Raw genomic sequence first — 16,178 nt, 5'->3', positions numbered from 1 at the left:
TTTAATACTTTAAATATTTTATATTAATATTTTGATGGAAAAATGAGTTTATTTCTTCAATACCTTCCAGGTCATGTGACCTAATCACTCAAAATCAATGCTGGGTCAAAGAACTACACTGGCTGCATAGGACACACCTCTTTTTATTGCATTTTAATACTTTAAATATTTTATATTAATATTTTGATGGAAGAATGAGCTTATTCCTTCAATACCTTCCAGGTCATGTGACCTAATCACTCAAAATCAATGCTGAGTCAAAGAACTACACTGGCTGCATAGGACACACCTCTTTTTATTGCATTTTAATACTTTAAATATTTTATATTAATATTTTGATGGAAACATTTGCTTATTTCTTCAATACCTTCCAGGTCATGTGACCTAATCACTCAAAACCAATGCTGGGTCAAAGAACTACACTGGCTGCGTAGGACACACCTCTTTTTATTGTAAATTAGCTTATTAGCTTAGCTTAGCTTATTTCTTCAATATCTAATGACTCAAAATCACTTTCTGAATTGAATACTAGTCTGTACACAATAGAAACAGCTCTTTATATCGGATAATATTACATCCTCTATTTAATATTAATATTTCTATGGAAAATTCAGGGTTTTTTCTATAGCTTCCCTGTCATGTGACCCAGTGATTAATGATCAGAAAGTAATACAAACAAGGCTACACAGGACACATGTTTTTACTAATCGTCATCATTGAGCACATTTCAAGTATTACTTGTACAAAGGACATTTCCAATATCCTGTCTCTGCCTTTTTAAAGTCTCTGCTGTCCATTGCCAGACACTGGGCATGGTACCATCGTTCACAGTCATCACACTGAATCTGTTGAAGTGAAAGAAATAATGTATTTATATATTTGTAGCTTAGATTACCATTCAGTTGTCTTAATACTCAAGTGTTAGTGAGGAATCAGCTGACACAATCATCTGGTCCTTAAAACCCACTGCCTGTGTTTTAACATGCTCTTGTTTTGTTTTTGTTTTTTTGTTTTATTGTTCTGTCTTTTAAATTGTTTTATTTAAGTATTCCAGTAATGTGTGTTGCATGTTTTAAATGTATTGTATTTACTTGTTTAAAATTAAATGTGTTTTAGGTTGACTTTTAAAATCTGTCCAGGGACTACAGATGAAAAATAGCCTCTTGGCTAACTCTGGCACATTTACAGAGATGTTAATTAATGTGCACTGTCCCTGTTAAATAAATGAATACATTAAAAAATAAATGTAGACATCACAATTCCACATTTTCTTCACAACAGCTCACCCAGTTTGTGATGGGAGATCCAGATCCTGGAGGCCTTAAGGCAGCACACATAGCACAATAAGTGTGCTCATCAAGGACTGAAACAAGATAACAATACATGTATGTCAGCTTCTATATACATACATATACATACACATATATATATATATATATATATATATATATATATATATATATATATATATATATATACATACATACAGACACACATATACATATATTCATATTTATTTACCTGATGCCTCAAGGATTTCGAGAGCCAGTTCTATCCTCTCCTGTTTCATGTATTTCTTCGAACACTCGAAATTCACATTCGGGATCAGAGGGAAGGACTCCATGACTGCCTTTGCCATCTAAACAAACAACATTTATGTTATGGAGGTTTTTTCTTCTTTATTGTATAGTAATACAGATACAGACAAAAACATGAGACACATTATAGAAGACATCCACCCTTGACTAGAATGCCTCCCAAAACTTTTCATTATTGATATAGACCGGTCCTATTATTGGAATTTTGAGATATTCTGAAGCGAAGTTTTGTCAATGAAACTTTCTGTGTTCAAGTGAATACTACATTAGTGTTAAATAACTGTTAATTTAAGTTCAGCAATGTTGTGTCATAATCCAATTGTTGTCAGTTGTGAAAAATACAATAAACAACAACATGATATCGGCATTATACTGTATATTGTCCATTGGCCAACCTGCCTGCTAAATATTATGGGGATCAGCATCGGCCTTTAAAAAACCCTTATCGGTCGACCACTACTTTGACAGATTTTTTAATCCGTCCTTGCATTAAACTGTCTTTCACATTAAAAACTCTGCTTGTTAACTGGATGAAAACAGAATCTCTTCAGCTCACCTTCACAACAACGACACCACAGCTACATCCATCCTTTTGAAGTGGGTGGCCCATAACGCCTCCCTTCCACTTAACATCCACCCAGTCTGTTATGCTGTGGCGTGTCCTCCTCATCTTGAAGTACTCCCTGAGAAAGGATAATGTTAACACACTTTATATTTCTAATTATGTGGCACCTAAAGATAATGTAACAGAAATTCATACTGTTTGTATTCAGCATATGACCATTTATTTATATAAGGGTCAGCTATAGATATCACTGTCTGAACACAGACTGTATCAGACTGTTTAAAATGCTTTCAATGCTGTTTGTGAGTATGAATGTAACTAAATGTGACACATTTTTTACGTTTAAATATAGTTTTTACTTGAATTTTCAAATATCTATTGAATTTTTATTTACTGTATTCTTTTGGCAGCATGTTCGGAGTCATCAAGCTCTTTGATGCTTTGAGCTGGATCCACCAGGAATACGGTGCTGGTTTTGGCATGAATGTACTGTGAGAGAACAAAAAAAGTAAAAGCACTTTTCATCAAAAAAGATTTTTGGTTTCACTATGTAAGTCTTGTGCTTTAACAGAAATAATACAATAACAAAATAATTACAAACCAGCAACTTCCAGTGGTTGTTGTTGACAAGTACAAAGGACAGGACAGCTTCATAGTTGTCAAAGTTTACCTATAATGGCATCAAATAAAGGATTAAAACAAACTTGAAGGCTAAGGTAAAAATAACAACAACATTAGTCTGACAATTATGTTCTTGTGCCATTCATTTGTTGTGCTTAAAACAAGTGTTGGTATGGAAATTCAATAGTAAGTAGATTTATCAGGTGATTTAACTAATGAGTATAGTTTCAGAGAGGATAAAGTAAAATAATCTCAGCTAATTTCCTATTTAAGACCTGTGGATTCTCAGCATTCTTCACTCCATGTACCTAATGTGTGAGTGTGAGCCCACAAATCAAATCCACACCTACTTCCCCCTACAGCATCACCATGCACAAACACAACACACCACACACATAAACATACACAGACCACACACATTACCTTTGGTAAACTGTGAGATGTTATCTCACTATACGTGTCAGTGTCACATTATAAGTTTAATAAAGTTAAGGCCCAAGCTTATATGGTTTTTCATTTACAACGCTTAGACAAAATTGGCTTGGTTCCTGTCCATTTCTCTTACAAATATGCAGTTGTCCTCTTTAAACGTATTGTTATATGATGTACATCACGCTATTTTCAATCTTATAATGACTGTATTAAGGTATCACATTAAGTATAATATCTAAAAGTATTATCTTTCATTTTTTTTTTTTTAAATGTACACCAATCCAAAAACATTCTTGTGTATTAACAGTTCAAATAAAAGGGGTATAATTGTTTTCCTCTGAATGGATTTGCTATACTCTTCGGTGTGATCCATAGGGTTTGTTGTGGGAGGAGCTCGCGGGGATCACATGACTCCGGCTAGATGTCACGCGGGCGGGCAGTTCTCCTCTGCTCGCTATTGAATGAACCACGTAACACTGCCGAGGAACAGTTTGAAGCTAATTGTATCTTCTCTCACTGGCGTCAGATCGAAGAAAACAGGTGAGTACATCTTCATGGAGGTTTCACGTTTCAGTGGTTAATGTAGTTGAATGAGGGACATAAATTAAGAGGTATGTGCGATGCTTAGTGTTATTTACGCCTTTTACATCACTTGATGTATTATGAGTTTCACAGCGTGGAAACAGAAATCAGTCATAATTGTGCATGCTGATGCTTTTTATTGGCATGTTAGTTGTTTATCATACGTTTACTATTACTGTTTGCATGTCTTTGTCCTTAAAGGTTGCATAGTAGTCTATGACATTTGCACAACAAGCACAGTAACCACAAAACAAAGGCATTCAAACATGTATATGTACTATTTAGTCCCACAAAGAAAATATGTAAGGATCAACAACAACGAAGGAGACAATAGTGCCAGACATATTGTTCCTTGAAGGTAAAGTAATCTCAATAAACTCTTCAGCGCCTACTGTGTCCCCTTTACTAAACATGCTTATGGTCTATACCCAAAGGCAAAGCCAGGATCCTTAACTATAGCCCTGTTTTCTTAATGGGTGTTGCAGGAATGAGTCATAGCCAAGAACCAGGTGAAGGAGCAGACCAGGGTGTGGTGACGGGGCTGGTTTGTCAGGAGGCTGACCTCAAAGATGGACAGTAAGTCACTCGCTTTTTCTTCCTGAAAAAATATCAGTTTTTAGATATAACACCACTATCAGATTGTTCTGAACTGTTTCCCATCTTCCATCTTTTGTGTTTTAAAGGATGAAGGAGGTGAAAGTGGGGGATCAGGAGGTGCTGCTGGTCCGGACTCAGGGTCAGTACAGTGCTGTTGGAAGCCGGTGCTCTCATTACAATGCTCCTCTCATCAAAGGTAAACATTCAATCCCTTTTTACCCTTAGCTGATTTATGCTTTATGAAATGTTTTGCATTGAATTTAAGAATTGACAATTGCATGTTCTCTGATGATCCAGGAGTACTGGTTGGTGACCGAGTGAGATGTCCGTTTCATGGTGCTTGCTTTAATGTCAGAACCGGAGATATCGAAGAGTATCCAGGTCTGGACTCTCTGCCCAGTTATAAGGTAAATGTGTTGGTAGGGTTTGAGCTTTATTAATACGTTTTATTAAATTAATCCAAAAGATTAAAAAAAATTGTCTAATTTCTGATGATTTACTTGAACATTATTTTCATGTAACTACTACAAAAAATACCATTAACAAATATGGATATTTTAAAAACAAAGCATCTAGTCCAGGGGTGTCCAAACTTTTTTCACCGAGGGCCACATGCATAAAAATATACGAAGGGCTGGGCCACTTATAGAGGTGAGGTATATTGCCTCATAAGTCAAGTTATAAGTCAGCAAAATCAATGAAATGTAGGTAAATTATGCTTGTCAGCTCTCCATAGGGTTTCATTTATCTTGTTAGCAGCTCATTCCTTAAAACAGGAGCCTCAGATTGATTATAATAAGAGCAAATAGGAAGGGTATATTTCAAGCTTGTTATGTAAATAAGTCATTAAGCTTTTCTCTTTCAACTTAGATGTGTTAGAAAATGTTTTCAACTTTAATTGGCTGAATGTATTTGAAACATTTGGCTTATTAACTCATGAATACTATTGTGTAATATATGTTTACATATATATTTGAGAAGTACAATATAAGACAAGAACAAGTTTCATTTGTGGGCCATATTTCATTATACTTTTTTAATTAGCTGAGGGTCGATTCAAAATGGCCCGCGGGCCGCATTTGGCCCCCGGGCCGTAGTTTGGACACCCGTGATCTAGTCCCTTCGCTCTGAGTAGAGAAGACAAAAAGATGAGAGATTAGATTAAATGTCTCAGTTGCTCAGCAGGTCGACACCCACTGAGTATTTCCCAAACAGTGGACTGTTTGTCAGCTATGATCACACATTGCATGCATGATGATTATGTATGCACATTCATGTTAAACACAATGTTGAGCACATGGTCTTTTAATGAAAATGCTGCCAGGAAAGCGGAAACATGACTTATTCCAGATTTTCATCACCACCAGATGTTACTATTGTTTTTAATACCTGCCGATAATCATTATCCCCGACACAGGATTATGTTTTTTTAAGACAAATGACCCCCACTGTGCTATGATCTACACTTGTGATAAAGAAAGTCAAGCTGTACCTAAAACTCTGTCTTTTTTTGTTTCAAAGGTAAAAGTTGAGGATGGCAAGGTGTATGTTTCCATCAACAAAAATGTAAGTAATGGCAAGTTAAATAGATATTACGAGGCTTCCTTTCCTTTTGTGTTTAAATACGTTATTTGTAATCATCCATGGCTTTTTTCTGTCCCTTAGTCTCTGAAGTTGACGAAGAGGGTGAAGGAGATGTGCAGCATGGTGCCGGGCATCAAACACACTATTCTGCTCATAGGAGGAGGTAAGGCATAGATGTCATAAAAACAAGTAGTGAATAATAAATACATTTTTGGGGGGCTCACAAATCATTACTAGTAGGATTGTAAAAGAGACTAGTGCTCAAGTCAATGTCTTGGTTTAGTGCTGCCATAAGCTCCTTCTCTGTAACCTCTAAAGAATTACACACTGAATAAGGATTGTGTTACTTCAGGCCCTGCCTCCCTGGTTTGTGCTGAAACTCTACGACAGAACTGTTACCAGGGTCGAATCATTATGGTAACCAAAGACAGCATACCTCCATTTGACAAGCCCAAACTGAGTAAGGTGAGCGCTCAATCAGACAGGAGAGGTTACGTGGATACTTCTGTCAGTTTTTGTTGACAACTTGTATCTAGTTGGGAGTTTTTAACAGAAATGGCCTGCCTCTTTCAGGCTATGAATGTGGACAGCAGCAGCATCCTCCTCCGACCGAGTGACTTCTATCAGCAGTATGGGATTGAAGTGTGGACACAGAAGGAGGTGAGAAACGTTGATTTGTTATCACCATCTAAAGGGAAAACTGATTCTCTTGTTAAGAAAATGTTTTGTGTTGCAGGCGGTGTCGGTGGATACGGCTGATAAGGCGGTGAAGTTGAGCGACGGCACTTTGCAGCACTACGACCAACTCCTCATCTCAACTGGCTGTAGGTGAGAATCAACATCCAGTTCCTCAAACAGAGGATTGTTTTTCATCCCCCAGTTGTTGTTTTGTCACACTCAGGTTTCATAATTAGCTGGACACATAAGGAAATGGTGACTTCCATGTGACTGCAACAACATGCAGAACAAGTCTTTTGTTTTGTTCACAGAGCGCGGCCGCTTGACTGTCCTGGATGGGACCTGAAGGGTGTGACGTTACTGCAGAGATATGAAGACGCCAAAGAGATTCACAACGCCTGTCTGGGCCAGAAAGCTGTCGTAATCGGAGCCTCCTTCATAGGTTACCAGATTCTGTTTCTCTTTACGTGCTTTATAACATTCAATAATTATTAACCTTGTGCACGGCCAACTTGCTCGATATGAAATCTGCTATGTTAATATTTACTAGAGCAAGAGAAATCTACTTTACAACACATGGAGTCACACCAGTATTTCAGACTGCTGCTGACATGTTTTTTATTCACACAATAGGTATGGAGGTGGCGTCCTACTTATCAGACAAAGCTGCCAGCGTGGCCGTGGTTGGCCCCTCCAGATACCCGTTCGAAAAATCTCTGGGGCCAGAGATTGGCAAAATGAGTATGCAAGTAAGAAACAGTAAAATAATGATGTAGTATTGCTGAATGTGATGTTACTAGCCTTAATTCAACTGAACAAACTTTAAAACACAGTTTCTTCTTTTAAGATGTTGGAGGAACAAAATGTAAAGTTTTACATGAACGAGAGAGTCACAGAGATCCAAGGGGAGAACGGCAAGGTAACTTTACTTCTAATGAGAAGAGGCAGACATGTTTTCTTGCAGCTAGATAGCTCAGGTGTCACTTTAACATTATCAATCATTTGGATATAATCTATTGTCAGCGATGGTGAGGTGGGAAAAAAAGGCTATTTTTATTGATACAAAAGAAAAGTGTATATTCTATTGTAGATCCCTTAATGAGTATTTTCTTCCAGGTGAAGGGGGTGCTGCTGAAGAGTGGTCGAGTCCTGGAGGCGGATGTGGTGATTGTTGGAATTGGTATATTTTTATTTTAATTTTATAGTGTTGGACTAAATATGTTTTTATTAATATTTTTAACATAAATCAAGTTTAGGGCTATATTAAAAAGCAAACCTTTTGTTTTTCAGGTGTAATCCCAAATTCAGATTTCTTGCTGGGAAGCAAGTTGGAAGTGAATTCAGGGAAAGCTGTGATTGTTGACAAGGTAACGGTTCAGTCAAAATGTAATATTGACATAACTAATGAATCATAAACACTACTTTACATTGAATAGCTTTAATTGCTTGTTTGGGCAAACATGTCTAGCTAAATGTCAGGCTGCTGCTTTGAACTCCTTTCTCTTTTCTAATAGTTCATGAGGACCAATATACCAGATATTTTTAGCGCTGGAGATATTACGTCTTTTCCTCTGAGCATCCGAGGAGACCAAAGGGTCAACGTCGGTCACTGGCAAATGTCACAAGCTCAAGGTAAGAAACCAACGTTCAGATAATCACAGCTTCATATTGTGCTGAAAGTTGACAATACTTTCCTGTTTAAATAGTTCTGCATTTGGCATCATTTTTATAATCCTTAATAATTTGATGCATGGTTTTTATGTTATCATGCACATATTGTTTTTTTTCACCCTCAGGGAGAGTAGCGGGCCTAAACATGCTGAAGAAACAAACCAAATTCGAGTCTGTTCCTTTCTTCTGGACTGTGTTACTTGGGAAGAGTATCCGATACACAGGTAGAGTAATTTACTGAGGAAAATATCACCCCTGCAACATAATACTTTAATATATATAAAATATAATACATCTTCATATAAAACCCTGAAACTGTCATTTCCCCTTTTCATTTCCTCATTCTAGGCTATGGAGAAGGCTACACAGAAATTATATTCCAAGGCAAAGTGGAAGAGAGGAAGTTCCTGGCATTTTACATCAAGTGAGCAGCTGTTGAATAGCTTCTGATGCAGCTTAATATACATGTATGCTATTTCTGCTTAACTTTTTTGATTTGTGCTTTACCAGAGACGATGAGGTGGTAGCTGCAGCGAGCTTTATGTTCGACCCCGCGGTGGCTCGTCTTGCAGAGCTGATGGCGACGGGCCACGTCTTCACAAAGGCACAGGCTCAGTGAGTGTCATCCTGCATTTACACAAACTGGATGTGTTTAAATACTGTATACACATGTAATACATGAAATCATTATGAATTCTGCAGACGCAATAATGTCATCGGAGAGTAAATGTCGTTCTTATTTTGGCCACTTGGGGGCAGCAGAACCATACTGTGAACACATCAACCTTTTAAGTTCATATAGCAAACCTGTGAGCAAGTGTTGCTTATTTACACATCCAGCAGATATGGAGAAACATTATAATTAATTTAGAGTCATGTTTGTATCTACAGCTACAACAACTAGTTGATTTATCGATAAGTCGATCGACAAAAAAATAAAACTGTTTTGATAATTCATTTAATTTAAGTAATTTGTTTTCAACCTCTTAAACATGGAGATTTCCTGCTTAGTAAAACATTGAAAATATTTTAGACTCGCAGAACAAGGCATTTAAAGACATCATCATGGAGTTAACATGATTATATAAATTGTGTTATTTTCCAGTTTGTAGAGTCAGAGCTTTTCACTGAGAAGAATTGAGAAGAAAAAAGAAATGCATGAGAGTGAACCTAAACATATATAGTTGTATTGGCGGTTATAAAACCAAAGCAATAGGCTGAAAGATGCTAAAACACTCTGCAAAGTTGTTGGTTGTTCAATACAAGTTGCATATCTCATTTTCAATATAGTAATTTGATCGTCTGATGATATGTTTTTAATATATTTATAATAGCAGCCAGATATTATTCTCAACTTGTACAGAGACTCTGGGGATGCTTAAACCTGAAGCTGAATCAGAAGTGTGTATTGAAGTCATGTAAACTATACATAGGGTATAACATATTAGGTTACTTCATGTTCTACATATATATTACACCAAATCACGGATCAACACTTATAACCTGGATACTTTTCTTGCTAAATCTTTTTTTTCTCAGAGCCGATGACCTGAGCTGGCTGCAGATGTAAGCAGAGGCCTGCTGTTTCCAGGAGAAACACGTTGCAGCGACGCAGGATGTCGCCTTTCTCTTTCTTATTTCCTTTCTCAATGAAACCGTGCCAAATTGGATTGATCCATTTACTGCCTCTGGGATGAAAGCCAACCAGACCTCCACTCCTTATCAGAGCTGCAAGAAAAGCTTTTTGTACTTTGTGCAATTTGAATAATCTTGTTTTTGTATAAAAGTTAGCGCTGAGCTTCAGTCTGCAATGTTCAAAACAACAGATAAAGCCAGAAATCTAGGTGTACTCATGGACTCTGACCTGAGTTTCAACAGTCACATTAAAACAATTACTAAATCAGCCTACTATCACCTAAAGAACATATCTAGGATTAAAAGACTAATGTCACAGCAGGATTTGGAAAGACTTGTCCATGCTTTTATCTTCAGTAGACTGGACTACTGCAATGGTGTCTTTACAGGTCTCACTAAAGAATCTATTAGAAAGCTGCAGCTGATTCAGAACGTCGCTGCTCGAGTCCTCACTAACACTAAGAAAGTGGATCACATCACTCCAGTTCTGAAGTCTTTACACTGGCTTCCTGTGTGTCAAAGAATAGATTTCATCTGTGGGTGTTTGCACCTGCTATATCTGACTACTTTATATGGATTTCAATGACTACTTCTTTTACGATGTTGTATTTTAGTGTTGCCTCTGTGTTTAGTGTCCTGTCTGTCTGTAACTTTGTGTGGTAGTGTTACCACTGACAGGTCTCTCTTGAAAATGAGACCTTGTGTCTCAATGAGATTTTACACCTGTATAAATAAAGGCTAAATAAAAAAAAAAAATAAAAAAAAAAAAAAATACTGCTGCTGGTTTATAAAGCATTGAATGGTTTAGGCCCAAAATACATTTCTGACCTGCTGCTAAATTATGAACCATCCAGAACTCTCAGGTCTTCAGGGACTGGTCAGCTTTCTGTCCCCAAAGTCAGAACTAAACATGGAGAAGCAGCGTTCAGTTATTATCCTCCAAATATCTGGAACAAACTCCCAGAAACATGCAGGTCCGCTGCAACTCTGACTACTTTTAAATCCAGGCTGAAGACTTATCTTTTTGCCACTGCTTTTAATTGAAACTGAGCGGTTGTGTTTCGTTTTTGGTTAATGAACATTTGGGGCTAGTAACCCCAGGGAATCAGTGTCTGGGGACTTTGTCCTGGCTGGTTTTCTCTGTGTATGCTGCTCGGGACGTATGTGCCATACAAGCGTACACAGCTCATGTTCGGAGAAACCTTAAAGAAAGGCATCAGTAAAGTGGAACTTCTGTGTGAACTATTCACATCTTAAACTGCACTGTAACTTTTTATTCATGTATTTCTTTCTTTTAATGTTTATTTTTTATCTTTGCTTTTTAATGACTGTTTTTAAATGCGTTTTTCTGAATGTCTTTCATTTTTGTAAAGCCTTGCCTAACAAGCTAGCATAGTTTGCTTGAGACAGAAAGGCTACCTGTTTTTATTTCAAGTTTAAATACAACTCTGCACCCAATTTTGAACTCCTTTTCAGTATAGTCAAAGTAATATAATACAAGTAGTCATATATTTCATACTATTGTATCCACTTAAACATTATGGAAACACACAAACCACTCTATTTGTCTGTTACAATATATTCATGAGTTACTATTTTAAGATCTAAAATACAAAAGTCAGTTTAAACACTTGCTCAGCAAATGGAGATATTGATAATTAAGCCCTTTTTATTTAATTTGTTGTCAGTACCTGTTTAGTTGTCACTTCAATACTTGAATCAATAATAAATGTTTATAGCAGAGATGTAGCTTATTGTTTATCATATAACTTGAACTTCAAAGAAATTTAAAGCACTTTGTGTAATCTTTACTTTCATTAAAAAAATATATATCTGAATGCTTGTGGAACATAACTAAAGCTGTCTGTTTCATACTCACCGTGTTTTCTGTCCGGGATAATCTTCCTGAAAATGTTTGAAACAATGACTATAATAAATGATTGCTTAACCTTTGCTGATTCAGTGTATTTCAATGTTCATACTCAAACCATAGCTTTTTTAATTGTGATAGAATAAAACACATGTAATAATCTTTAACTGCTTGTGCTGTTGTGAGAGTTAATTTATCATTTTATAAACCACCCACTAACAGCACGAAGGGCCACTTATCATCCCCGTCAGTTCAAGTTAATCTTTTGTGTTACACAATGACAGCAGTACAGTGGAGCACAAATACTGTCATTATGCTTTTATTGTTATTTTACTTTTTTTGCATACATTTACTTTGACTTTATTCAAATAGGTTAAATCATAGGAAAAGTAAAAAACAATTACAAAATGTTTTTCTTTAGTATCTGGACACATAATTATTATAATATTACTTTGACAGTGTTATCTTGTCAAACAACTAAACAATGTCATCACAACAGAAAGTAGAGGACGACTAACACATCAAATGATTACTCTTACATATTACTGATTTAAATAAGGACGGCTATTTGCCCCCCCCCCTCTCTGGATGGGACTAATAAAGGTATTCTGATTCTGATTCTCATCTTTATTTGCTTGTTTTGGAGCATTGTGTCACAGAGGATCCCAGTTTGTCAGCCAGCAGGAATGGGTTGAGGTGGCAGTACTGAGGAAAACATAAACAAAATTAATGGTCACTTTGACGTGCGGCTGAAACAAATCTTCAAGCTTTCATTGCGTCGTTTCTACAAAGAGTTATTGTTTCTGTTAAACGTATGCAACCTGTGATCAATTTGATTCCTGCATATAACATGTATGTCAACTTTTCTTACTTCCAACATGCATTCAGTAATAAAACTTTCAAAATTAAAGCATTTCAGTCACAGTTTATCCAGAACATCATCTACCTGTGGTGTTGACGCTGAGCTGGACTCTGGTTGATCTGACATCTGGATTTTGAAATCCGAAAAGAAACGAGATCTCTGGAGGATTGCTGCCATCTCACCATTTACCTCCACTGCCACATCTTTCTGCAAATTGCACAAAACAAAACATTGACCTAATCTTTACAACAACTGGATTTGTTTCTTTGAAATTAGAAAGTATGACACATATAGACCTACTTATTTTATTAATGGAAAAACTAGCCAAAGTTAAACATTGATAAAGCGATTAAATGTTATATCATTTTACTGTCTGGCCTTCTTATGTGGGACTTTTATTGTACCTTGAAGCAGTGCGAGGAGTCAAAGTCCAGCTGATCTGGGAACTCTGCCACAGTTCCTCTGTAGGTCACTGTTGCCTCAGACAGGACCGACCCTTTGGGCAGCTTAAAGAGTCGATAAGTGCCTGAAGCATAGCTGATATCACCTGCAAAATAAAGAGCGGGCTCTATTGTAGAGTGAAATTATCACCACATGTCATTAAAGGTTAATGTTGCTTGATTGTTACCTGCTTTTGCTTTGAGCTCACAGTTGTAGATTGCAATTTGGCTGGCTGAAACAAGGCAGGGAGTGCTGAAACCTACGCTGTGTGCCAGTGAGATTAGATCTTGCCAAAACAGAGATCCACCCATTCCCTCACCTAGGACAGGAATCAAAGGTCGCAGACAGAGGACATTGTGTGTCAGGTGTGCAGGTATTCTGCTGTTTAACATTGAATTCTCAATAATTATGCATTTAATTTACCCCACAGGGCTGCATCTTCCTTCATGTGGTCAGGAACGACTTTGCTGGCATACATGTCACTATAGTACATTTCACCCCCCTCCTGTTAAAGTGAGTCAACAGAACCATAACAAGTGCGCACCATTTTTTTTTTTTTACACATTAATGTTGTTGGAATATTATGACTAACCTTTAGGACATTGTAGGCCTGCTGCAGCGCTGCTCTTTTATCAGGACACAAACAGAGTACACAGTTGGATCTGGATGAATTGGAAAGAAAAAAAGAGATTTGTTTAGCAACTACTCAAAGCTGTTTAACATTAACACTATGTAACATACCATAAAGTCACAGACAGATCTTCAACAAGGGCTTTAAACGTACAGCACAACATCCATTGAGTCACTCTGTACGCCAGCTTCACTGAGCTTCTCCATGTACCCCTGGACGAAAGTGATGTTGGGCTTCTCATGGCCGAACTTCTTCTGGTGATACTCAATGTACTGACGGGACGCTGTGATCTAAAGAAATGCAATTGAATTCAATGGAAAGCACAGAAATCAAGTGTCAAATGTCGTGTGAAGATGCATGTGTAATCACCAGCTCCTCCGTCATATCGACGCCTGTCACATGTCCACTCGGCCCGACCAGTTTACTGAAGGCGTAGCAGTCTCTGCCGGAGCCGCTGCCGAGGTCCAGGACTCTGCAGCCCTCAAGTTTCGCTGGAAAGGGAAGGCCACAACCGAAGAATCTGGAGAAACATTGTTGTTGATGGCAAGAGTGTATAACTACAAAATCCATGTGCAATGATGGGAAGATGCTATAGAGATATGTGTGTGATGTAAAGGATGACAACAGACTATGAATGACCAGAAAGAAAGCGTTTCACTCTTCTGGAAGTCATTTTTAACCACTAAATTGAAGCCAATCAGGATTACATTTTAGTGATGTGTGAATCACAGTGGCAAAGGGTGCAATAAAGGACGATAGTTTTTTCTGCAATATGCTTTCTAATGTGTTTTTAGAGAGGTTCAATAAGCAATTTGTGAGTGAGCAGTGTATGTTTGATTTGTAGCCTGTCTGTGTTTTGTCCTCATGTCATCACTGTGTAATCTAGTACTGCTACAAAACTGTTAATTCCTGTTACACTGTTAATAACAGTGGACCGAAAATATTTTAAGATTTTACTTGTGTGTGGAATATCAAACAACACGTTTGATATTCCGGTTATTTCTGAAAATACAGATGATACAAAATTGCACATCATACCTTTTGGTCACCTCGGGGTGAACCAGGCTCAGGGCATCAGTGACACTCCTTGGCACCGGGCGGCAGGACAAACTGCAGGAGGCTGCGCTTGTTTGCAAATCACTAGAGGACTCCAGTCGACTGCCATAGTACTTCTGCACACATAAAATGGTCAGCTTGTGGTGAACAACTTAACAACTGCTTTACCATTTGAATACATTATTTTACAGAAATGCTTCCAAATCAGGTACAGTTACTAGAGGGTAAATATAATGATGCTCATTTTTTATTTTTATTTTATTTCCTAAGAAAATAAATAATACATATATCCATGAGTCAGCTACAACTAAACACTATTACAATTGAGAGTGAGTGAAAAGTCTAAACAGTTGGGTAAAAATGTAATAAATATACAGTTTAAATAATGTGTCAAACTAAAATAAATTAATGGCTGCCTACTGCATTTCTGCCACAACAAAATGCAAACTTGACCAAACCAAGCTTAACCTTGATAGTTTGAGAGTCTTATGCATAGTTAATGACATATTCCTTTGTAACCTGACGGGCAGTTTTGTATGTTGGATGCCAAAAAAGATTGGGAAACTCTGCTTTGGTCACATAAAAAAGATTGGATAAGTAATTGCATACAGAGATAACATGATCACATTCATACATTGATTTAGGGAAGGTCAGTATTTTGAACATGAGGAAAATATTCATTGAGGTGTCACGACTGAACGACCAGGCCGTTATGTAATGTCAGAACAAATCTGAACTTTGCGCTGAAGTCTGAAACAAACTAAAGTACCTTCACGTTTTCCCGCACGTCCTCACAAGCCGACATTATGTCCGACAGCAGTACCAAACATGAAGAAGTAGGTGTATTCTTTGTGAAAAGCAATCGCTATGTTGTATGAATGACAATTTACATGTGGTCTAGCCTTTGACTGTTTTAAGTGGGTCAGACCTGCCCTCATTCCAATGATGATCAGTAGGCTACACTCTTCCGGTTATTATTTCACAATAAAAGTGGATTAACAAAAAGCAAACCAAATATTTTAATATCTACAATAAAAGTAACGTAGAAACATAAAGCAAATACTTTCGCGACAAGATAAAAGTGTTCAAACTATTCTTCCAATTAAAAACGGCTTAAACAAATGAAACACATTAATACTTATAATTAAATTTGACACTGCATTGTTCATCTTCATATTTTTATAGTTCATGTTATGTTTGTATACAAATGTTCATAATTAGGTCACCAAATCAAATATAGAATGACAAATATGAAAGCCCACTTACATCATATGTTTTCCTTCATCCATGATATTATTTTGTGTAAATTGAATGTGTTATTAACCTTTCCAACCGATTAAAATACATGATGTAAA

The 16,178-nt window shown here is 37.0% G+C and overlaps 2 protein-coding genes across 3 annotated transcripts; one reads left to right on the top strand and one right to left on the bottom strand.

The window, feature by feature from the left end:
• The first annotated feature begins 3,618 nt into the window (after positions 1-3,618).
• On the top strand, positions 3,619-10,197 carry aifm4 (apoptosis inducing factor mitochondria associated 4). 2 transcript variants are annotated; one of them, XM_034114953.1, is made up of 19 exons: positions 3,619-3,756; positions 4,275-4,374; positions 4,482-4,591; positions 4,693-4,802; positions 5,917-5,961; positions 6,061-6,142; positions 6,332-6,444; positions 6,553-6,639; positions 6,716-6,807; positions 6,969-7,099; positions 7,291-7,406; positions 7,505-7,576; positions 7,774-7,837; positions 7,948-8,024; positions 8,172-8,289; positions 8,454-8,552; positions 8,677-8,752; positions 8,839-8,943; positions 9,868-10,197. In XM_034114953.1, the coding sequence occupies exons 1-19, from the start codon at positions 3,678-3,680 to the stop codon at positions 9,896-9,898; spliced, it is 1,707 nt and encodes a 568-aa protein (XP_033970844.1). In that variant the 5' UTR covers positions 3,619-3,677; the 3' UTR covers positions 9,899-10,197. The 2 variants fall into 2 exon arrangements, with proteins under 2 accessions (XP_033970844.1, XP_033970845.1); XM_034114954.1 differs by having other exon boundaries at positions 3,656-3,756; positions 4,284-4,374.
• Positions 10,198-12,006: 1,809 nt separating this feature from the next.
• Positions 12,007-15,774, bottom strand: zgc:153372 (uncharacterized protein LOC767695 homolog). The gene is made up of 10 exons (XM_034114938.1): positions 15,593-15,774; positions 14,806-14,939; positions 14,137-14,287; positions 13,921-14,057; positions 13,729-13,798; positions 13,560-13,641; positions 13,324-13,455; positions 13,100-13,242; positions 12,780-12,902; positions 12,007-12,538 (listed from the first exon to the last, which is right to left on the bottom strand). The coding sequence occupies exons 1-10, from the start codon at positions 15,626-15,628 to the stop codon at positions 12,461-12,463; spliced, it is 1,086 nt and encodes a 361-aa protein (XP_033970829.1). The 5' UTR covers positions 15,629-15,774; the 3' UTR covers positions 12,007-12,460.
• Between the last annotated feature and the right edge of the window lie 404 nt (positions 15,775-16,178).

The sequence above is a fragment of the Trematomus bernacchii genome, unplaced genomic scaffold, assembly GCF_902827165.1.
Source record: "Trematomus bernacchii unplaced genomic scaffold, fTreBer1.1, whole genome shotgun sequence".
NCBI classification, from domain to species: Eukaryota; Metazoa; Chordata; class Actinopteri; order Perciformes; family Nototheniidae; genus Trematomus; species Trematomus bernacchii.
The sequence above is the reverse complement of the archived record's forward strand: the minus strand, read 5'-3'. Positions and strand labels throughout refer to the sequence as shown.

What these genes read in the sequence shown, in the direction of transcription:
- zgc:153372 (XM_034114938.1), bottom strand. Translation starts at nt 15,628, where the DNA reads ATGTCGGCTTGTGAGGACGTGCGGGAAAACGTGAAG. An exon ending in TCGATATGACGGAGGAGCTG is followed by an intron (nt 14,058 to 14,136) that starts GTGATTACACAT and finishes GCATTTCTTTAG; the next exon opens with ATCACAGCGTCCCGTCAGTA. An exon ending in GCTCAGCGTCAACACCACAG is followed by an intron (nt 12,539 to 12,779) that starts GTAGATGATGTT and finishes TGTTTTCCTCAG; the next exon opens with TACTGCCACCTCAACCCATT.
- aifm4 (XM_034114953.1), top strand. Translation starts at nt 3,678, where the DNA reads ATGAACCACGTAACACTGCCGAGGAACAGTTTGAAGCTAATTGTATCT. An exon ending in TGTGGTGATTGTTGGAATTG is followed by an intron (nt 7,838 to 7,947) that starts GTATATTTTTAT and finishes TTTGTTTTTCAG; the next exon opens with GTGTAATCCCAAATTCAGAT. An exon ending in GAAGAGTATCCGATACACAG is followed by an intron (nt 8,553 to 8,676) that starts GTAGAGTAATTT and finishes TCCTCATTCTAG; the next exon opens with GCTATGGAGAAGGCTACACA.